Source organism: Bombyx mori, chromosome 4, assembly GCF_030269925.1.
Source record: "Bombyx mori chromosome 4, ASM3026992v2".
NCBI classification, from domain to species: Eukaryota; Metazoa; Arthropoda; class Insecta; order Lepidoptera; family Bombycidae; genus Bombyx; species Bombyx mori.
The window spans coordinates 16017566-16042080 of NC_085110.1; the positions used below are offsets into that span (position 1 = coordinate 16017566).

At 35.7% G+C, this 24515-nt stretch overlaps 1 protein-coding gene across 2 annotated transcripts in view; it reads left to right on the plus strand.

The window, feature by feature from the left end:
- Positions 1–85: 85 nt before the first annotated feature.
- Positions 86–24515, plus strand: part of LOC101738225 (uncharacterized) — a 28232-nt gene continuing 3802 nt past the window's right edge. Inside the window, exons 1-16 of one of the 2 annotated variants that reach the window (XM_038010756.2) lie at positions 86–271; positions 340–590; positions 1138–1238; positions 2636–2812; positions 9686–10021; positions 16220–16384; positions 16984–17193; positions 18173–18573; positions 19048–19376; positions 19956–20103; positions 20496–20657; positions 21239–21493; positions 22373–22597; positions 23461–23640; positions 23982–24111; positions 24201–24292. In XM_038010756.2, coding sequence (XP_037866684.1) covers positions 239–271; positions 340–590; positions 1138–1238; positions 2636–2812; positions 9686–10021; positions 16220–16384; positions 16984–17193; positions 18173–18573; positions 19048–19376; positions 19956–20103; positions 20496–20657; positions 21239–21493; positions 22373–22597; positions 23461–23640; positions 23982–24111; positions 24201–24292 — 3195 coding nt within the window. In that variant the 5' untranslated portion in view covers positions 86–238. The remainder of the gene's footprint in view (positions 272–339; positions 591–1137; positions 1239–2635; positions 2813–9685; positions 10022–16219; positions 16385–16983; positions 17194–18172; positions 18574–19047; positions 19377–19955; positions 20104–20495; positions 20658–21238; positions 21494–22372; positions 22598–23460; positions 23641–23981; positions 24112–24200; positions 24293–24515) is intronic. The other variant, XM_004930820.4, reaches the window with a different exon arrangement.

Consider the following 24515-nt stretch of genomic DNA (forward strand, 5'->3'; position numbering starts at 1 on the left):
AATTTCCAGAAATGTTGGCTGTATAATGTAAAATCACTTTGCCGATAATATCGAAATCGAACAAAACATCTAAGTACTCTGTGAAAGCACAGATCAATGTGAAAGCGTCAGACATAGATAATACACATAATCATAGATTATACACTTAATATCACAATATAAATGAGCCTCTAATAAATGTAGGTGCATCAGATGCTAGTGAATTTTTACTATAATATGATTTGAACAAACTTACATTATGAAGCTAAAGAAAGCTAAGTCAGATACCGAGGTAAGTGAAATAATTACCGATGTTTCCTTCAAATGCCAATATCCATAACCATCTAAAGTACTTTTTAGGAAGTCATTCCACCTCAAGCCGAAATCATTGAAGCCGATCTCTACAAGAGATCGTATTTCGGTCCAGACATACCAACATTAGAGCTAGAATGCTGGGAAGAAGAACTATCAGAAGTCCAACTACAAGCATACAAAAATGCCGACGATGAGTACAAAAGTATCCAAAACAAACTGGACGATATAGTTAAGAGCACTGGCGGCCAGATTGTTTACAACGGCGATCAATTCACCGCGTATCAGTTGCTTGGAAAGTAAGTAAATACTAGATTTTTATGAATCATTTATTTCTATCTTCCTCCAGAAATAAGGTGTCTGAATCCAAACCCAATTTTTTTAATTTATTGTTTATTACACTTCATAAACATGAATGTAGATGGTATTGTCCATCAGTCAAGCAACGGTGAGAACATAGTTGGTGGATTAATTGATAAATTATTAATATACATAATTATAATTATTAAAATATAAATTGATAAATTTTGATTCCAAATTAAATGCATAATGAAAGTATTTCAAAACCTTTATTATATTCTGATCTCACAATATAGATTAAATTAAACCAATTCCATCTAATCTACATGAAATTTATTGAATTGAACTGACTTCTGTGAGATATTAATTATAAAATGAATGAAGTCGTTGATCTTGTGTCACAAGATTGAAGCAGTTGGCTTATAAAATTCAAATTCACAAGTATATATTATTATTTTGTATCTGTAATATTTAGTAAACAAACATACTATTCCACAAAGGTCTAAAGGTAATAATATATTTCATAAATATTTCTTTTGTGTTTAGACAACCAGCATTGAAAGACTTGGAGCGTCAAAGTGCGGACATAATAAGATCTAGATCACGTTCTATGTCTATCTCAAAGGACAGACCAACAACACGAAGAGGTAATTTTGATATTCCATTTTGATTTCTACGTAAAACTTAATAGAAGGCTCATTTGGTATAAAACAGCTATGGTTGTGCATGTCTTTGAAACTACCACCAATCACTTAAATGCAATTCTGCAAAAAAAATCCTGTAAATGGAATTCTGAATTGGAAAACTTATTGAAAAACCACCTTACATTTCAAATTAGTATATAGGAATTGCCGTTGCTTCTTGGATAAATGCAGGGATACAAACATTTTGTACCAATCCAGGTGTGCTCAATATCTATGCTAATGTTATTCAGAGTAATTATACAAATTTTGTGGAGTTCCATTTTATTAAATTGTGCTGATGTTCAATCATCTTGGTAATATTTGTGAACTAACAGTACATACATTACTTAACTTTTTTTTATTGCTTAGATGGGTGGACGACCTCGCAGCCCACATGATGTTAAGTGGTTACTGGAGCCCATAGACATCCACGACGTAAATGCGCCACCCACCTTGAGATATAAGTTCTAAGGTCTCAAGTATAGTTACAACGGCTGCCCCACCCTTCAAACCGAAACGCATTACTGCTTTACGGCAGAAATAGGCAGGGCGGTGGTACCTACCCGCGCGGACTCACAAGAGGTCCTACCACCAGTAATTACGCAAATTATAATTTTGCGGGTTTCATTTTTATTACACGAGTTATTCCTTCACTGTGGAAGTCAATCGTGAACATTTGTTGAGTACTTATTTCATTAGAAAAATTGGTACTCGCCTGGGATTCGAATACCGGTGCATCGCTCAACACGAATGCACCGGACGTCTTATCCTTGAGGCCACGATGACTATACATTAGAAAAGTTTGTACTCGCCTGGGATTCGAACACCGGCGCATCGCTCAACACGAATGCACTGAAAAACCAAAACAGTAAAATGATTACTTAGAGTATTAACTGTCACTTCAAGAATTATAAAATCGTCTGGCACTTCAAATCTTAAAGAAATAAAATTATCTTTACTTTGTAATTATCAAGAAATTCTTTAATTTTAATGTATTTAAATAGAAATGGTTAAAATGGTAAAAAAAATATGGTTAAAGTTGTCATCGAGCACGGCAAATGTACCCTACATTTCATAGACCCTATTGTACCCACCATTACATTACTACATGACTAAATTGACATAAATTCAAGGGCGGCTCATACTTCTTGCCTTAAAGCAGCCAACACAGCTAAACTGCTGCTGAATATACTATTCCTAAATACCGAAACTTTAAAGTTAAAGTTTAAATGTAGTTAGCTTAACGTTAGTTTAAAGTTGAAGTAACTTAAAGTTAGTTTCATTTGCCATTACCTTACATATTGAAGAACTTCATCTTCAAGAATTATAAACTGTGAATGTTTGTAAACTTTTCATTCTAGGACGTCAGAAGAGGACTCGTGGTGAAGAAAAATACCATTCTCCTTCACCAGAAAAAACCAAATCTCCTGAACCGAAACACAAGAAAAAAAAGAAAGATAAAGAGAAGAACAAAGAAAAGGACAAGGAAAAAGAGAAAGAAAACACAAAGACTAAAGACAAGACACTTGCACCTTCTAGTAAGTTTCAAGAGAATTAATTGATTTGAAGGACGTATTTTAGGACGCTTTCCGGGTCATCGTTCTCGTCGAACCCGTTCTTTGCAACGAAGGGCTCGGCGAGTAAATTAACCCACAGACACAGCCCACTGATTTTCTCACTGGATTTTCTCAGTGGGTCGAGTTTCCGATCCGGTGGTAGATTCTGCGAAGCACGGCTCTTGCTAGTGTTCATGTTAGCAACATCGTCAGGTTTGAGCTCACCTATTAACTCGGCGACGCTGACATGGTCTCTGTAGACCATCAACTTAGGTATGAAAAAAAAGGACGATTTTTAAGGAAATCATCCTACGTATTTTTTAAGTTATACTTCTTTAGGCGCGTTATGAAAAATTGATGAGAGTGAAATTTTACGATGCGCGCGCACCGTGACACAAAATTAACAGAAATGAAGTTGCCCACTAAATCGCTCATTACAATACGACCGACGTAGCTTGGCGAGTCTGAATATAGCCGCAGGTGAACTTTCGCGCATGTACACTCGTAAAAAAAAGTGTTATTAGCATTCATTTTTTTAAATCAAAATACGAATTAAAATTTCCATATACAGGGACCAAGTACAAATAAAATGAATATCAAAACACTATGAGGCAGAAAGCTATAAAAATAACGTAATAATTTAAAGAGAGATAATAAAAGAATGATAAATTAAGACAGAAAGCTGTAAAAATAACGTAATTAAATTAATTCGAATGTAAGCCCGAACACTGCCTTCAGTTGCGATCCGCTGTACTGTGCGTTGCGATACACCAGTTGCGTTAGCAACTCTAAATGAAACTGTCAACATCTTTTACGATTTCTTCTTCTTCTTTTTAAAAAAAAAATCAAAAATTATGTTTGTCGGCCGACGATTTAAAACACTATTATGCTTTGGTGGCATCTTTGTTAACGAATAGTATAAAATAGTATAAATGCCAAGGGACACTTAATACTAAAACAAATTTAAACACAAACAATCTTAAAACTAAACAAAAAACTGAGCACTAAACAAAAACAGTATAATAATAACAAATCAATGAAAACTTTTGTAGCCGCCCGTACTCAAGACAGAGATCCAATATGCGTGTTTGAGGATGTTGTTTAATCGATTTTTTTTCAAATTGATTAAAATTTAAATAAAAAAATATATCTATATTCCATTTTGTAGGAGATTTAAAATATTCACAAACAGTCCCTATTGTAGTAGTTGTTTATAAATCACTGATATTCAACTAAATCATGTCTTTCAACCAAGAAAATAAAGTGTTATTAGTTTTTTATTAAAGATGAAGTCTCGTTTACTAATGACAACATTCAAGAAGTTTGTAAATCTATTTCGTTCAGTATCTCATAAAAACAAAAATCAATAAATTCTAAATCGATAAAAACCGATTGCGATATTTGATTGAATAAAGGGACGATTGTGTTTACACAGAGTCAATCCCTAGCCTAGACCTCCGCCCCGCGCACGTCCGTCATGCCACCATTTGGTTCTTAAAAACGTTTGTGCGCAGCCTTCTGCGCGAAGTTCGGACTCGCCAAGATACATCGGTCGTATTGTAAGTTGAGGAAATAAAAAGGGTGCGTGTACTTATGTACGCGCGTAAGAAGTTATACTTCTTTGGCATTATTAAAAAATAGTTTTTGATTGCATACAAATAATTAATTACAATAAAATAATCAAAGACTGGAAAAGGAGTCATTATAGTCAATAAAGTTCAGTTTACATTTGAAAATTTAAATAAATAAATATTTATTATTATTCTCTTACATTAAGCGTAACATAAATTCTATTATTATTCGAATGTTGTTTTAAAATTATGTCCAATGCCGTAGCATCTTCCGGTAATGTCTGAATTGGAACTTTAGTTATCAGTCGCCTATGATAATTAAAGTACGATATGAAATTTTTTGTATTAACGGCGTTTAGATATCGTGAATTCTCTTCAATGAAACGATTTCGCTCGTATTTACAGGTTTATTAAAGATAAACAACTGAAGAACAAATAATAATGAGGTTGAATATTGTAGTAGATAATGTATGTAATCGTTAAAGATGTATATGCATGCGTTCGCGATCGCTCGATGAAGTGAAGCTCGGTGGTGGGCGAGAATAAAAACTTGTTTGAAGGGGGATTTAGAGATCCTTAACAGTAGGAAATATAGTCGGTTTACCAAACTGTCTGATCATAGCAAAAAAAGGGTGCGTGTACTTATGTACGCGCGTAAGAAGTTATACTTTATTTTTATTAAATTTATTTCTTTTTTTTTTCATTTAAATTTTAATCAATTTGAAAAAAAATCGATTAAACAACATCCTCAAACACGCATATTGGACATCCCTTTTCTTGACATCGTATAAATTCGGTAATTCTCGGTACGATTCGGAAAGTTCACCTGCGGCTATATTCAGACTCGCCAAGTTACGTCGGTCGTATTGTTATGAGCGATTTGATGATGCTATAACTTCGATGTTATAGTGATGATATAACTTCTAAGGTCTCAAGTATAGTTACAACGGCTGCCCCACCCTTCAAACTGAAACGCATTACTGCTTCGCGGCAGAAATAGGCAGGGCGGTGGTACCTATCCGCGCGGACTCACAACAGATCCTACCACCAGTAATTACGCAAGTTATAATTTTGCGGGTATCACTTTTATTACACGATGTTATTCCTTCACCGTGGAAGTCAATCGTGAACATTTGTTGAGTACGTATTTCATTAGAAAAATTGGTACCCGCCTGCTGGATTCGAACACCGGAGCATTGCTTCAACACGAATGCACCGGACGTCTTATCTTTTAGGCCCCGACGACTTCAATGCTAAGGTATATCTGGATATTTAAAACCATTGAATGTGGACATTGAAGGAATATTCTTCTTGTTTAACGCTTGTATGCATGTGTTGCAAAGCTTCGTATTTCTCGCTGATATATTAGGTATAATTTATGTTAAAATTTCTTTATGTTCAAGAGACGGACTTTTCAAGTCATTTTGAAACCACAACCTGTCACATACTGAACATGGATATCCAAAAGGATTATCAAGAAACTTTTTTTTGAACTCCTGATGAGCTCTTTTTAGTCATGGAAAATTACTATACGGTAAAGAAGTATCTACGTCCATATTAATTTGTTCATCAATAGAAGTATTAATAAACTGTTCCGGAGAATTGGAAGGAACGGCTTCTCCGTCTTGTGGAGGTAATTCCTGGTCCATAATCGTGTCTTGATTTAATCTATCACGCTCCTGATCATGTACAATGTCTTAAGTAGATAAAATATGTACATTCGAGGCATCAGCTAATTGCTGAATAGTTTCTTGGGCATGAAGCAGTCGGCTTTGCCCCATGTCTGCTAATAAAATATTTTCTGATGTACGTTGATTATACGGCACAAGAGAATTAGTCATATGCATCTCAGCTTGTACAACTATAAAGTTGCTATTGTCGTGTGTTGAAGCAGATAAAAATGAATCGTTTGAATTACCGCCATCATGATCAGCGATACCAGCACTGGACAGCGTTGAGACATCTGGTTGATTTGTACTAGCACTGATGGTAGCTAACCGAAATGATGGCGCAAAAGCCCTTATTCGTGAACTTGAAGTTGACGGTGTGGTTAAAATCTCAGCCCTGGATGATTCGTCTACTTGTGAAAGCATTTTTTTTCGCAGCCTATAGGCACGATTACGTTCTGCTCCTGTTTTTCTTATTGGCTTGTTTACTGACAAGCCTTGACGAGCTTTTTCAGCTTCTTTGGCAGCTTTTTTTCGATTGTAATAGTTTTTACAATGTTCCGCATTTGTTTTAGCCATCTTGAAATCTGAAATAGAAATTGAATAGTACCATTAATAGTCATCAAATGTAAGCGAAAAACTCTTAGATCGATAGTAAAAAATTTGATATAAAAATTAATAACAAATATTAAAAATTAATAATAAATATTAAAAATTGACATTTAATAATTCAATAATATATATACTACATACTCATTTGTACTACATATTACAGGATTCTTCATTTAAAATATTTATTTTTTAATAATTAATTCATATTTCAAGAGTCAATGAATGAACTTATTGATAAATTTGAAAATAGTATTTGAACTTATTCATTTTTTTAATATTTATTATTTATTCAATTTATTTCTTTTTTTTTTTAAATACTAAATAATTAATAATAAATATTTAACGTTAATAATTTAATAATATTTAATATTTGGTATATTATTCAATTATTAATTAATAATAATTATTATTATTGATTATTTTATTATATTATTCATTCAATTTAATAATAAATATTAGAAATTAATATTTAAATTTGATGCTCAATTTTAATTTTTTATCACAAATTTTTCACGTAATGTTTTATTAAATTTATTTCTTTTTTTTTAAATATTAAGTAACCAATAATACATATTTAACATTAATAATTAATAATATTTAGTATGAATTATATTAAATAATAATTTTGTCATTTATATTACTAAATAATACATACGGATAGTTAACCTCAATTGTATTAGAGCACTTAAGAAGGTTGATGAGTACAGTTTTTTCACAAATATTTTCTAATACTAATTAGTATTGATTTAAATATTCAATTTAAATCACCTGCTGATTATAATTCAGACGCACATATAAAATTCGCACTTATATAATGAAAACAAAATGAAAACACGTGTTTTAAATGTAGAAACTCAAAGCATGTGGATAAATATTATAAATATAAATACACAGTGAACAGAGGCGGCGTGCGTGCCAACATGCGCCACTAACAGAGGCTCCATTTCTGTTTTGTTGGTAGCATTTTGTCCTCAACTTACAATACGACCGATGTATCTTGGCGAGTCCGAACTTCGCGCAGAAGGCTGCGCACAAACGTTTTTAAGAACCAAATGGTGGCATGACGGACGTGCGCGGGGCGGAGGTCTAGGCTAGGGATTGACTCTGTGCAAACACAATCGTCCCTTTATTCAATCAAATATCGCAATCGATTTTTATCGATTTAGAATTTATTGATTTTTATTTTTATAAGATACTGAACGAAATAGATTTACAAACATTACATTTAATGTTGTCGTTAGTAAACGAGACTTCATCTTTAATTAAAAAAAAACTAATAACACTTTATTTTCTTGGTTTATTTTTCTGTCTTAATTTATTATTCTTTTATTATCTCTCTTTAATTGATTACGTTATTTTTATAGCTTTCTGTCTCATAGTGTTTTGATTAAGTGTGTATTAGTGTATAAGTGTAAATGAAGACAAAAAGATGTAAAAATAACGTAATTAAATTAATTCGAAAATAAGACCGAACACTGCCTTCAGTAACGATCCGCTGTACTGTGCGTTGCGATACACCAGTTGCGTTAGCAACTCTAAATAAAACTGTCAACGTCTTTTACGCCTTCTTCTTTTTATTTTTAAAAAATATATCAAAAAGGAGGTTTAAAATATTCACAAACAGTCCTTATTGTAGTAGTTGTTTATAAATAGCTGATATTCAACTATCTCATGTCTTTCAACCAAGAAAATAAAGTGTTATTAGTTTTTTTTTAATTAAAGATGAAGTCTCGTTTACTAACGACAACATTAAATGTAATGTTTGTAAATCTATTTCGTTCAGTATCTTATAAAAATAAAAATCAATAAATTCTAAATCGATAAAAATCGATTGCGATATTTGATTGAATAAAGGGACGATTGTGTTTGCACAGAGTCAATCCCTAGCCTAGACCTCCGCCCCGCGCACGTCCGTCATGCCACCATTTGGTTCTTAAAAACGTTTGTGCGCAGCCTTCTGCGCGAAGTTCGGACTCGCCAAGATACATCGGTCGTATTGTAAGTTGAGGAAAAAATGCTACCAACCAAACAGAAATGGAGCCTCTGTTAGTGGCGCATGTTGGCACGCACGCCGCCTCTGTTCACTGTGTATTTATATTTATAATATTTATCCACATGCTTTGAGTTTCTACATTTAAAACACGTGTTTTCATTTTGTTTTCATTATATAAGTGCGAATTTTATATGTGCGTCTGAATTATAATCAGCAGGTGATTTAAATTGAATATTTAAATCAATACTAATTAGTATTAGAAAATATTTGTGAAAAAACTGTACTCATCAACCTTCTTAAGTGCTCTAATACAATTGAGGTTAACTATCCGTATGTATTATTTAGTAATATAAATGACAAAATTATTATTTAATATAATTCATACTAAATATTATTAATTATTAATGTTAAATATGTATTATTGGTTACTTAATATTTAAAAAAAAAAGAAATAAATTTAATAAAACATTAAGTGAAAAATTTGTGATAAAAAATTAAAATTGAGCATCAAATTTAAATATTAATTTCTAATATTTATTATTAAATTGAATGAATAATATAATAAAATAATCAATAATAATTATTATTATTAATTAATAATTGAATAATATACCAAATATTAAATATTATTAAATTATTAACGTTAAATATTTATTATTAATTATTTAGTATTTAAAAAAAATTAAGAAATAAATTGAATAAATAATAAATATTAAAAAAATGAATAAGGTCAAATACTATTTTCAAATTTATCAATAAGTTCATTCATTGACTCTTGAAATATGAATTAATTATTAAAAAATAAATATTTTAAATGAAGAATCCTGTAATATGTAGTACAAATGAGTATGTAGTATATATATTATTGAATTATTAAATGTCAATTTTTAATATTTATTATTAATTTTTAATATTTGTTATTAATTTTTATATCAAATTTTTTACTATCGATCTAAGAGTTTTTCGCTTACATTTGATGACTATTAATGGTACTATTCAATTTCTATTTCAGATTTCAAGATGGCTAAAACAAATGCGGAACATTGTAAAAACTATTACAATCGAAAAAAAGCTGCCAAAGAAGCTGAAAAAGCTCGTCAAGGCTTGTCAGTAAACAAGCCAATAAGAAAAACAGGAGCAGAACGTAATCGTGCCTATAGGCTGCGAAAAAAAATGCTTTCACAAGTAGACGAATCATCCAGGGCTGAGATTTTAACCACACCGTCAACTTCAAGTTCACGAATAAGGACTTTTGCGCCATCATTTCGGTTAGCTACCATCAGTGCTAGTACAAATCAACCAGATGTCTCAACGCTGTCCAGTGCTGGTATCGCTGATCATGATGGCGGTAATTCAAACGATTCATTTTTATCTGCTTCAACACACGACAATAGCAACTTTATAGTTGTACAAGCTGAGATGCATATGACTAATTCTCCTGTGCCGTATAATCACCGTACATCAGAAAATAGTTTATTAGCTGACATGGGGTAAAACCGACTGCTTCATGCCCAAGAAAGTATTCAGCAATTAGCTGGTGCCTCGAATGTACATATTTTATCTACTCAAGACATTGTACATGATCAGGAGCGTGATAGATTAAATCAAGACACGATTATGGGCCAGGAATTACCTTCGCAAGACGGAGAAGCCGTTCCTTCCAATTCTCCGGAACAGTTTATTAATACTTCTATTGATGAACAAATTGATATGGACGTAGATACTTCTTTACCGTATAGTAATTTTCCACGACTAAAAAGAGCTCATCAGGAATTTAAAAAGAAGTTTCTAGACAATCCTTTTGGATATCCATGTTCAGTATGTGACAGGTTGTGGTTTCAAGTTGACTTGAAAAGTCCGTCTCTTGAACATAAAGAAATTTTAACACAAATTATACCTAATATATCAGCGAGAAATACGAAGCTTTGCAACACATGCATACAAGCGTTAAACAAAAAGAATATTCCTTCAATGTCCACATTCAATGGTTTTAAATATCCAGATATACCTCAGCATTGAAGTCGTCGTGGCCTAAAAGATAAGACGTTTGGTGCATTCGTGATGAAGCGATGCTCCGGTGTTCGAATCCAGCAGGCGGGTACCAATTTTTCTAATGAAATACGTACTCAACAAATAAATGTTCACGATTGACTTCCACGGTGAAGGAATAACATCGTGTAATAAAAGTGATACTCGCAAAATTATAATTTGCGTAATTACTGGTGGTAGGACCTGTTCTGAGTCCGCGTGGGTAGGTACCACCGCCCTGCCTATTTCTGCCGTGAAGCAGTAATGCGTTTCGGTTTGAAGGGTGGAGCAGCCGTTGTAACTATACTGAGACCTTACAACTTATATCTCAAGGTGGGTGGCGCATTTACGTTGTAGATGTCTATGGGCTCCAGTAACCACTTAACACCAGGTGGGCCGTGAGCTCGTCCATCCATCTAAGCAATAAAAAAAAAGCATCTGCCACCTTTAGATCTTGTTTCCGAAAGACTAATTTCACCTCGTATTCCCTTCATGCAAATCAGAAGACTGAGGCATGTTAATGGTCAGTACGGTATTTTCGGTCAAATAATTAATGTTCCTGTTTCAGTTAATAATATGGTGAAATCCATTCCAAGGAATATTGATGATGACTGTTGTATAAATGTACATATCAAACGAAAGAAAATTCATCGGTCGAGCTACTTACAAAGTACTGTTAATAAACGTACTATTAAAAGTTGGCTCAATTTTTGAAGTTATACTTCTTTAGGCGCATTATGAAAAATTGATGAGAGTGAAATTTTACGATGCGCGCGCACCGTGACACAAAATTAACAGAAATGAAGTTGCCCACTTAATCGCTCATTACAATACGACCGACGTAATTTGGCGAGTCTGAATATAGCCGCAAGTGAACTTTCCGAACCGTACCGAGAATTACCGAATTTATACGATGTCAAGAAAAGGGATGTCCAATATGCGTGTTTGAGGATGTTGTTTAATCGATTTTTTTTTAAATTGATTAAAATTTAAATAAAAAAAAAAGAAATAAATTTGATAAAAATAAAGTATAACTTCTTACGCGCGTACACGCACCCTTTTTTTGCTATGATCAGACAGTTTCGTAAACCGACTATATTTCTTACCGTCAGTGCTAATGAAATTGGATGGAACGATCTGCTCCAAACGCTCTACAAATTCAAACACAACGGTGAAACTATTTCAGAAGAAAGACATCCAGAAAGAAATTGAAATTTCTCGAAATTTATGCCGAGAAAATGGTTTGAATGATGAAACTGAAGTACAAGATGTTGCTAACATCGCATCTGAACCAAATCCATTCCAAAATTTATATAACAATCCTCTTTCTGAAATGAATAGTGATCTTCGTCTAGCAGTACTTAATAAGCTTGGATCTATTGCTAAAAAACGAGAAAATTTGATGCCAAATACAGAATTTTATGAATTGATGAGAATGGCAAATGATAAGCAAAAAGAGCTTTTGTTACATGTCATTTTAAATCTATTAAATCCGAACCGTAGTCCATTTCAAATATTTTTCACGGGTCCAGCTGGATGTGGTAAGACTTTCGTCATAAAATTATCATGAAAATTTATAACCGATGTAATGAGAATGGTGGATGCTGTAACTCATACATCGCCTGTGCTTCAACAGGCAAAGCTGCTGTTGCCATTGACTGAACTACCGTACATACTGCCCTAAAAATATCTTAGTCGAGATTACTTCCACTAAGCACTGAAGTAGCACATCAATATAGAGCACTATTTAAATACGTCAAAGTGTTAATCATTGATGAAATAAGTATGATTGGTGCTGAATTACTTTCTCAGATTGACTCTAGGTTGAAGCAGATTACTGGAGATTTTAAAACTAACTTTGTGGTTTAGACGTTATTTTGATTGGAGATCTACGCCAGTTACCACTAGTTCGAGCTACTCTAATTTACAAACAGCAGAAGCAGAAAATTGTTGGACCTATTTTATGGCGTGGATTCAGATTTTATGAATTAGATCAAGTTATGCGGCAGGCAAACCAAGAGTTTTCTGCAATATTGACAAAAATTGGGAATGGTCGACAGCACAACGATCAGGAATTAATTTTATTGGAATCGCGATTTGTAACAATGCAGGAAGCCGAACAAAAATGTCCACAATCAGACTATTTAATACAAACGAGGCTGTTACAAAATACCTAGTCAGGTCATAAATTCTGTCACATGTTTAATGTAAAATAATTGAAACAAGTTTATTCATTATGTAACCATTCATATACCAAAATGAACATAACAAAACATAGATTCTTATGACACTAAAGTTTATTCAAAATGACCTCCGTGATTTTGAATACAGGCCTTCAATCTGCGCGGCCAGTCGTGTATCGCAGCACGAACGAGGTCCATGTCAATATCGGCGGCTGCCTTAATCAAGGATGTCTTGAGTGAATCCAAATTGGGATGAGGCTTTGAGCACGCTTTTTCCTCCAAGTGTTGCCATATCTTGTAATCTAACGGATTCAAATCTGGACTGGAGGAGGGCCAGTCTTCGTGCCGGATGAAGTCGATTTCACGCGCCGCCAGCCAATCTTGTGTGCTCTTCGCTCTATGAGCTGGCGCCGAATCTTGTTGGAATACCCAGTGCCTGTTATTGAACATGGTATGAGAAACAGGTTCCATAAGGTTCGTCAGGACTGTATTTTGATACACAACTGCATTCGTTTTTACACCTTTCTCACAAAAATGTACCTCTGTTAAGCCCCAATAAGAAACTCCCAACCATACCATGAGCGAGGATGGAAAATGACCTCGTTGGACACGCGGAATACGGTTGCTCGCTTCTTCACTACTGTGTGCGTACACCTTATCATTTTGTTTGTTGTAGCTCTCTTCTACGGTAAAAATGTTTTCATCCGAAAAAAGAATTTCCCGATATTTTTTTCCCGCGTACCGCTTCAACAAAGCGCGGCATCTCTTCAGTCTCAGGTCCATTAGACGAGCATTCAAACGATGTCCTGTTTTTCTTCAATATGCCCGAAGCCCTAAGTCTTCATTTAACACCCTTTTCACCGTGGTTTTGCTTAACCCCATCTGAAGGGCCAACAGTTTCTGTTTACGTTTGGGATTTCTTTGAATTCGCGCCTTCACAGCTTTTATCACTGCTGGAGTCCTAACAGACCGAGGGCGACCACTTTTTGACCTGTCATCTACACTAGAGTCTTCATTGTATCGTTTGATGGTACGATAAACGAATCTTTTGGTTATATTCAAATTTTTCAGTATGTTAAAAATTTGAATTGGCGCGTAACCGCAAGGATGCAACGCAATAACTGCAACACGGTCTTCTTTAAGCGTCCACTCCATATTTAAAAATGAGTAAAATTCTAAAAGTATACATTTTTATTTTCATGAACAATTCGAAATTCGAATTCAATAAACTTTTTTGTGGCCAGCATTCTAAAAGAAAAGTTTTTACTGTGTGACAATACTTATGACCTGACTAGTTATAATAACCGAATTTTAAGTACTGCTCCAAATAAAACTACTTCAATTGCTAAAGACGTATTTGTTGGCTGTACTTCAGCAGAACAAACAGCTTTTGTCCGTCAACAATTATATAAAACAACAACAAACACCGATGTATCAGATGGCCTAGCAAATGGAGCTGTTGGAAAATTAGTTCATCTTGAATTTAATGATAAAGGAGAGGTGGATGTCGTATGGCTTGATTTCCCAGACTCACCAAAAATTGGTCAAAAAATAATGAAAAAAGTCGCTGGACATGTAGCTTCTCATCAAATTAGTACAACTGCTGTACCGATAGGAAGAAGATCTGCAACTATTCCACTTAATAACAACAAAACGATAAATGTTAAACGATCGCATCTACCTTTAGTTTGCCCTTGCGCAACTACGATTCACAAATCTCAGTGTAGTACGTGCCCTGAAATTGTTTATGAATATGATAAAAATCATCAACTATCATTAGTGTATGTTGCATTGACATAGGTGACTAGCCTCCAAGGTTTATACATTACAACAAAAAACAATGATAAAACTTTATCATGGCCGGAGAGCGTCCATAGCTATAGATAGTCTTCAAGAAGAATTCCGTAGACTCTCGCTTAATCGCTTACAAACTATCAGCAATGATCTGTTAGATTTTATTAATCAAAAGAGCGGGTTAATAATATATAATTTTAACTGTCAAAGTCTCCGGGCTCATTACACTGATCTCCTTGATCAAATTATGCAACAATCGAATGTTTTACTTTTAAATGAGACCTGGTAAGCCAATGAAGAGTCGATTAGTATACCAAATTTCAATTGCACAGTACAATATAAGCGATCGAACGTTCGAGCCGGAGGAGTTGCCATTTAGCAGAATATGCACGACACTAGCAATATTATTACTTCCGAGCGCTATGACATGTCCTTCTTCAAACGAGGCTTGCGGAGAGTACTTTATGGTAGGCAGCGGCTTGGCTCTGCCCCTGGCATTGCTGACGTCCATGAGCGACGGTGACCACTTACCATCAGGTGGGCCGTATGCTCGTCTGTCTACAAAGGCAAAAAAAAATAATAATATTGATATGACTGTAAGACAGGCGGAATTGACAAGTTCAACAGTGACATCAGTTGGTGAGTTTTGTGTAGCTGAATGCAAAATGGAAGATGGCAACAAAAATGTTTTAATGGTAATTTACATTACTCCAAATCAAAAAATGGAGGACATCATACATTTCCTGAAAAGAATATTATGGCCATATACAAATACTGGAGGAGAATATCTTAGTAGAGGAGAAGATAAATTACCGATAATTTTAAGTGGAGACTTCAACGTCAATTTTTCCCGTGAAGATGCTCGTCCACTTATTGATTTCCTTCAAACTCTGATTTCGACAACACGACACGGCACTACCATAGATGCTGTATTTTCACGATATCTAAACGCCGTTAATATAAAAAATTTCATATCGTACTTTAGTTATCATAGGCCACTGATAACTAAAGTTCCAATCCAGACATTACCGGAAGATGCTACGGCTTTGGACATAATTTAAAACAACATTCGAATAATAATAGAATTTATGTTACACTTAATGTAAGAGAATAATAATAAATATTTATTTATTTAATTTTTCAAATGTAAACTGAACTTTATTGACTTTAATGACTCCTTTTCCAGTCTTTGATTATTTTATTGTAATTAATTACTTGCATGCAATCAAAAACTATTTTTTAATAATGCCAAAGAAGTATAACTTCTTACGCGCGTACATAAGTACACTCACCCTTTTTATTATTGTGTATTGGTACCTTACGTCTTAAGTGGTTATTGGAGGCAACGGACATCATAATGTGTAACCTATCATTCACCTTGTATTAAATTATTGTTTGTATCATATAACAACTATCCCTAGCCCTAGCAGAAATATGGAAGAATGGGCTAGTAGCTACTCCAAACAGTTACAACATTGAATTGGTCCATTTACAATGTCTTTCAACTCAGGTGAAGTAATCCCCCTCTGCCTACATTTCAGATGTACACAGTGTTGTGACAAATGTTCGTCCATCTGAGTCGACAGCTATTGGTGGCCTGCTAACTGGCAACACTACTAAAACAACAGCGATCGTAGACCTCACTAAAGAAGAGAGCAACAAACATGTTGCTGATTCACGTGAAGTTTCGTTCAATAAATTACAAGGTATGTAGAAAAGATATAGCATAATTAATATAAGATAAGCATTTTTTTATATCAATCGATCTATCTTCTATATATTATATAAAAATGAATTTCTGTTCGTTAGTCTCGCCAAAACTCTAGAACGGGTGGACCGATTTAGCTAATTTTGGTCTTAAATTATTTGTGGAAGTCCAGAGAAGGTTTAAAAGTTAAATAAATATGAAAATGCTCGGAATTAAATAAAAATAACAATTTTGTTTTTCCTTTGATGTGTCCCCCGTCGGACGGATTCCTTTTGTTTGTTTTAAGTTGATGTTATACAAAAGTTTAGGTCTTTTACGAAATCTGCCGGGTCAGCTTGTTATAATTAAAAATACGATTACGTTCATAATTTTGTGACAATAGCCTTAACATATTATATGCTTTACTATATTGCTCTAATTTATAAATTTACATAGGTATAAATTAAATATAATATGAGTTTGTAATGAACATATTAGTTTAATGAGCCTTATAAGGTTTTATAAAGGTAGGTTATATAAAGGTTTCAAACCTTGTCTTTTACAACATTCCATGTTGTTGAAATTGTTATCAATTTAAAAAGCCAAACATGTTTCCAGGTAAAACATTCCCCTCATTGGTGGTAGTGGCCAGGCCATACCTACGTTCGAAGGACCAGTCCCCTCCTTCAGATCGCGCGGCGCTAGACAGCAAGGTCAAAGCGGTCCTCATGCACACCCCTATGAAGTTCACCGAGTGGCTCATACAGCAGGGACTCGTTAAGTTCGAACAGTGGTGCGCTGTCCATCCCGGGAACAAACTGAAACTTGGTTAGTATTACTTTTAATTTAATTATTAACAAATATAATTTATAACAAATTAAAACTATTTCAGTTTAAGCTATAATTTAATTATGTGTGAAAAATCTAAATGAACTTAAAGATAAGTAATTGAGATAAACTCAATTAAACGCTGAATCGACTGGTGGACTGACTTTTTCTGGAAGCTTGGTGGTCCGGTGGGCGGCCGGCGACGTCTCTGCCGCTCCGCCCGCATACATGCCCCCCAAAGACTAACTATAGTAGAGTTATTTTGTCACTGCAGTTTGGGTCATAAAAAGTCGGAGCGGTGAAGCGAATATTTCGCTCTCTCTTCCACTAACGAGCCTTATGGACTGGCATAGTGATGCGTATTATTGTTGCCGATAAGCGTTATCGATAGTGTAATTAGGTTTGTTCACGAGAACGGCAGAAATTAACACTTTGTAACTTTTTAGGATCTATTTTCATTTCAGTGAAAAATTTTAAAACATGATGACAACACGTGCTTGTGCTGGTATATTGATGCCAACAGGCAAAATATTATTTTGAATAAATTGTGCCGTTTTGGTACAAAACAAAGGAGTAGCTATTGTGTCACTAAAGAAATTCAGAGAACGAATGCACAAAAACAAATTTCTCTTCGACTATGACTGCATTCGATAACTCATTTTGTATCGATAACGGGGTTGCGCCCGCGCAACATGCTCACCGCCATTAGCCCGGCTGTGTTTTATGACCCAAACTGCAGCGACAAAATAACTCTACTATAAGAGTAACTAATATGGATGTGCGCTTTATAAACTATAATATTACTTTTAATTTAATTATTAACAAAAATAACTAAACATAATGTGTCTATAGATATTAGGTACCTTACTTTGAAATTGAATTCCCATGCTGTGAACATGTTGTTGATTTTATGGTTAAATAGTAGGTAATAGTACATAATATAGAATGTATGGTTAACCTGCAACTATTGTTCCCACAGGAATGTACTCCGATGTGATGAAGTTTCCATATTCTGGTGGCTACGTCTGGATATCGGAGTGCTGTCCCACACGTTTCGTGTCAGTGTACTGCAGCTCGATATTCGAAGGCGCGACCTTCCCTCCGAGCGTGCTGCTCAAGCTCATCTACCACTGGGCTTGTCAGACGAATGTACAGAACGTCGTGCAGTGGGTCAAGGTCGATAATCTATATGTGAAAGGTCTCTTCACGTGGTTGAGAGCGGTTTGCACATCAGCGATACACCAGCACATGAGCCTACTTGGTGGACCAGGGAAAAAAGTCGAAGTTGGAGTCATTTCACTGGGCACTACCAGTCATGATGGAACCCAGCGACAGGTCAAGGTCGAAGTTCTAGGAGTATTGGATCCTGTTGAAAAACTGGTGAGTCAATATTTAAAAAGATTGAACATAATCATATATCCAATGAGATTGACATAATATGGCCAATCTTTTAATACGCAACCACCACCATGTATGAATTATCTGCACCTCAGTCAGCTGTGCCGTTATATTTACTTTTTTATTGCTTAGAAGGGTGGACGAGCTCACAGCCGACCTGGTGTTAAGTGGTTACTGGAGCTCATAGACATCTACGACGTAAATGCGCCACCCACCTTGAGATAAGTTCTAAGGTCTCAAGTATAGTTACAACGGCTGCCCCACCCTTCAAACGGAAACGCATTACTGTTCTTTCTTATTTTATTTTATTTATACTTCTTGTACACAAAAAGAAAATTCAATAAAAACAGATTTAAAGAATGACTGTTCTTTCTTCATATTTCATATTTCTAGATTTACTGTTATTTCTTCATATTTTTTAATTAATTTGAAATCTAAATATTCCTCTTGAAACAGATTCGTCTGCGAGCCGTGGAACCGCTAGCAGAACACGAAAAGAATTACAAGAAGCGCTTTCAGAAGATCCTAGAGCCGTTGACTGGCTGGGTGCATCTGACGTCCACAATCCTCACGGACCTGACGGTGGACAGGGGCACCCTGGTGTCTATGGGCTTCAAGAGCGTCCACCAGTCGTCAGCCCACTCGGACACCAGCACCAAGAACAGCAATGCCAACATCATGGAGTATTTGCGGCGCATCGTGCCTAGAATGTTTCAGAACACTCTGTCGTTGCTCTCGAGACAGATAATACAGCAATTCCTAGATGAACTGGTTTGGAGAGAGAGGTAAGTTTATTTTTAATTCATTTGAAATACTCTGTATATATGCGCGGTTCTGTTGTAATTAATTTAATTTTTAATACGCTTTAATTTATTAGCCTCAGACATATGTATCTTAGTATATAACGGAATCTTTGAACATGGTTTTGACCCCCTTTCAAAACGTCGGATTAACTCGAAATTTGGCATACTTATTAAGGACCGATGACAATTCAGTATTAAAAAAAATATTGTCAAAATTACAATTTAACTAAAAAATTAAAAATAAATAATAGTTTATAAAAACTAAAAAAATACGCTTTTAAAGAAAATCGCACTAATAAATACAAAATAATTTTTTATAAATTTGAATTAAAAATAGTGTAAGAAAAAATAATTTTATTGTAAAAAAACTATTATTTATTTTCATTTTGTCATTGATATAATTAATAATCTTAGGTAAAATCAGCATTATAATTTAAGATAAGATTAATAAAAGCATCATGTGCTATTAAGTGGAGTTTGCTGCAAGCATATGATTTAATTACATACCATACATTAAAAAAAGCACGTGCAGCAAGTGACATACATTACATTAAAATGCAGGTACGGTGTCTCCCCGGGCCAGGCCTTCGACAACATCGTGACCCACATCTCCGAGCAGACCACCATGGAGTGTAAGGACGTCATCACAGTGCGCCTCAACAAGATCGCGGCGAACCCATTCAAGAACTGGAAGTATCCCAGCAACAAGGTTACTACTCCGCGTGTAGTGAATAGCGACGTCATCATCACCACACAACCGGCGCCCGTATCGATAGGCGATCTTGTAGTTTTTTTCTGTTATTGCTTAGATGGGTGGACGATCTCACAGTCCACCTGGTGTCAAGTAGTTACTGGAGCCTATGGACATCTACAATGTAAAAGCGCCACCCACCTTGAGATATAAGTTCTAAGATCTCAGTATAGTTACAACGGCTGGCCCCACCCTTTAAACCGAAACGCATTACTGCTTCCCGGTTGTAATTGGCAGGGTGGTGGTACCTACCCGTGCGAACTCACTAGAGGTCCTACCACCAGTAAAAAAATATATGTATGTATGTATAGAGCACGAAACCTTTATGAATATGCTTTTCTACATTTTAGAAAAAAGATAAAGACAAAGATAAAGCCGAAGAAGCTCTTGCTGATCAGGAAATGGGTCGCGGCAAGCGCGGCCGCAAGAAGAAGGAGCCCTCGCCCGCTCCGCCGCCCAAGAGGAAGCGCAGGGAGAAGACCACCTACGTGGACGACGACGAGGAGGAAGAGGTGAGCGCTGCTCTGCCGCGAGGGTCTCAGTGGTTTGGTTTTTGCATGGATGGGTGGACGAGCGTACGGCCTATTCTGTTAAGTGGATATTAATGTCACCACCCAATAGACATGAGTCTTCATTGTAACGGCTGTTTCACTCTTCAAGCTGGGGCCCGACTGCTTCGCGGTGCAGGTAGAGTCACCCATGGGGACTCACAATGTGAACTGCCACAATTAGATAGGAAAACTTTGCCGCTTGTTTATTTCGTCACATAACGTTTTTCTTTAGACGTGGAAATCGCTCGCGTACGTACTTCCGTAGGAGAAACGGTACCTATACGTGGGATTTGAACACCATCATATATAAATTCATTCATTCCTAAAATCTAAATGGCATTAACATTAATTTAAATGAATCATCCAATTAAGCCCTTAACAATAACAATCGACCATCGGTCCAAAGAATAGAGACATATGCTCTTTGGAATTTCTACCAACAAAAGTAATACGACACAATCACAACCTGTCCTCCCCAGAATTAAAAATATGTAAAACTCCTTTGTGAAGCCTAACATTATAATATGCAATTACTATTTCAGATACCTCTGGCGCAACGACGTGCTAAGATAAAACAAGAACAGGACAAGACTAAAGAGAAGAAGGAGAAGGAGGAGACTCCCAGCAGGAGGAGCCGCAAGCAACCCAAGACGTATGTGGATGACGACCTGGATGACATACCGCTGAAGAACATCAAGAAGGAGATCCAACCCGAGGAGACCGTGTCGATGGAGAAGTATTACTTCGGGAAGCTCGGCAGCGACGAACCCGGACCCAGGGTGGCTATTGCAGTACAGGTACGTGTAGTGTGTAGTACTTAATGTTTGCTCTTTTCTGGAATAAAGAGGTCATACAAATATTATCTATACTAATATTATAAAGAGGAAAGATTTGTTTGTTTGTTTGTTTAGAATAGGCTCCGAAACTACTGGACCGATTTGAAAAATTCTTTTTCCATTAGAAGCCGTCATTGTCCCTGATGAACATAGGCTACTTTTTAAAAAAAAAAAAAAAAATATTATATTTTTTTTGTTTCATGTGTGTTTTAATGTTTCCAAAGCGAAGCGAGGGCGGGTCGCTAGTAAATACATATAATGTAGTGATGACATATTATACTAATTCGAACTTACTTAGTCTAGGGTGAATTATAAAAATATTCTGTGATTTCTGCAGTGAGAACACATTACAGTGTTTCCAACTTATATAATGGAGTCACAAAAAGCCTTAAGCTATCTACAGCAAGGCAAGCAACATACAAGCAATTAGGATCTCGGCTATTGTTGTGGTGAAACACTAAAGATCTAAAACTAGTGCATAAATATACAAACAATTTTTTAATAAAAATAAAACTTTATTTGGCTATAAAAATTACAATCAGGCATGTGGTGTATTGCAATTGCTCCTGTAACCGACAAGGGTTAATATACCTACCATCTTAATTGAAGAAAAATCGATATTATTGCATTTTTAGAATAACTTTGTAATATGGTGTTTTTAATATGCTTTGATTTTCACATCCAAACCTGCTATTCTTTTATTTATAATTTGTACTCCAATAGTTTGTGTTCATGTAAACTCAAATATGTGGATCAAAAGATAGTTTTGCCCTATTTTGCTATCAACATAATAAAAACTTTGTTTTTAAGAGTATAAGCTCATCCAAATTTTTGTTCCAGTGCCCGGTCTGTCACGAGGAGTTCCACAACAACATAACCCTGATGACCCACATCTATAGCCACGTGGTGGAGCCGCCGGCCGGGGCCTCGCCCTCGGCGCCGCAGTGCTGCTACTGCCTGGTGCGCTTCGCCACCGAACAAGAGCTGGACACGCACTTGAAGCACACGCACCCCTCCGATACTAAGTCGCCGGAGCTCTTCACCTACGCCTGCTTGATTTGTGAAGTATGTATGAGGTTGTGTACGAAATTTACAGTCGCTATGAGACTAAAAGATTAGTTAGCAGTTCACTGATATAGTGCTTACAATATTAATGGATTGAGGAAATCAAACAAAAGGTAAATAATACAGAAAATATTTTTTTCAAACTATATCATGAGCATGTGATCTTTTATACAACAATGTACGCACACTTAATCTTACCCTGTGCTTTTTATTTAAAACATACTTAAATGCTTTCCACTGTTAAATAGCCCTCCACTTTTCAAATCAACTAAATCAATCACAATAAAATTATTAAATAAATAGTGAAACGCAGTGTCGGCAGGTATCTCATAAGTGACTTCGTTATTGTTTATCTGTACCAAATTGTGTTGTTAGGCTTGTTTAGACTTTTTGGCGGGAACGCGAGGAGTGAAGATATGTGATCTGCTTTATTTTGTCTGTTTAGTGTTTCTTCAGGTTTAAATGTGTAATAACGGTAGTTTATTAATTGTTGAATATCTATGAAAGTGCAGAAATGTGGGAAACTGAAACAAAGCCGCTGGACGTAACTTCTCGGGATCCTCCAAAAACTCAACTGAAAAAATTTCAGTAAATGACCACCATTTTACTGAGATTATATTTCATCCCATAACATCTCATTTAATTTAATTTCATCCCATTTGATTAATGTCTCAAATTAATCATCTTCATTTCATTTCACTCAATATTATCATTTTTTATAAAAATAAGAATACGCATAAATTAAAATAAAACCTGACCTAAAGGTCTTAGTTACCAGGTCATAAAATCCTTTAACAAAAATTGGCCTTGTTTTGACACAATTTAATAAAGAGTAATATTAATAAGTGGTTGGTTGTGTGCAGACTCGTTTCGCGGCCGTGCTGACCCTGGCGTCGCACATGCAGCGCTCGCACTGCCCGCTGGAGCTGCCGTACGCGTGCGCCCGCTGCCCGCACCGCACGTCCTCGCACCGCGCCGCCGCGCTGCACTACCGCGCCGCGCACGCGCACGACGCCACGCTGCTGTGCCCCTACTGCCTCACGGTGCGACATTCATTGATGCTTTCCAATTTTGTCATTAAAGTTCCCCTACGTTTTACTGGTGGTAAAACCTCTTGTGAGTCCGCACGGGTAGGTACCGCCACCCCGCCTATTTCTGCCGTGATGCAGTAATGCGTTTCGGTTTGAAGGGTGGGACAGCCGCTGTAACTATTCGGAGACCTTAGAACTTATATCTCAAGGTGGGTGGCGTATTTACGTTGTAGTTGTCTATGGGCTCCAGTAACCACTTAACACCAAGTGTAACAAAAAAAAAAAAGAAAACGAATTGATCATTAATGCTCTATTACAAAACTAACTTGCTTCCTTCAATTCGTTTTCATAAGACAATAACGGTGTACGCGGACGGCTACGAACTGACGGCCAACTTGAAGTTGTTCATGGAGCATTTGAAGCAGCATCAAAATAAGCTTGACGTCAAATGTTCCCGGTGTGTGCTCAGATTTTTAAATCTTGGTAAGTTTCTAACACAAAATTGTGTTTTGTTTAACAACAATACGGTTTCATTTGTAAAAGTGTATTAAATGCGAACGTTATTTTATTAGGTCACCTAAAAGACCACCAAGTACGTCATCACACCACCGTCCCGGATGCTGTCCCGCTCTGCACTGAAGAACATCTCATCACCAAACCTAAGGTGGGGCGAATTATCTTTGTATTAATTACTGCTGCCCTTTATCTTAACATATACGGTAATATAAATAAGGCAAATTGTAAAAAGGCTTAGATGGAATGTGTTAACGAGGATATTTGAGCAAGGGTGTGAGTAGAGAGGTGACATATGACAGACCTCAATGGAAAAAGAAGACATCCTACACCGACCCCACATGATGTGGGATAGGAGCAAATAGACAAAGTTC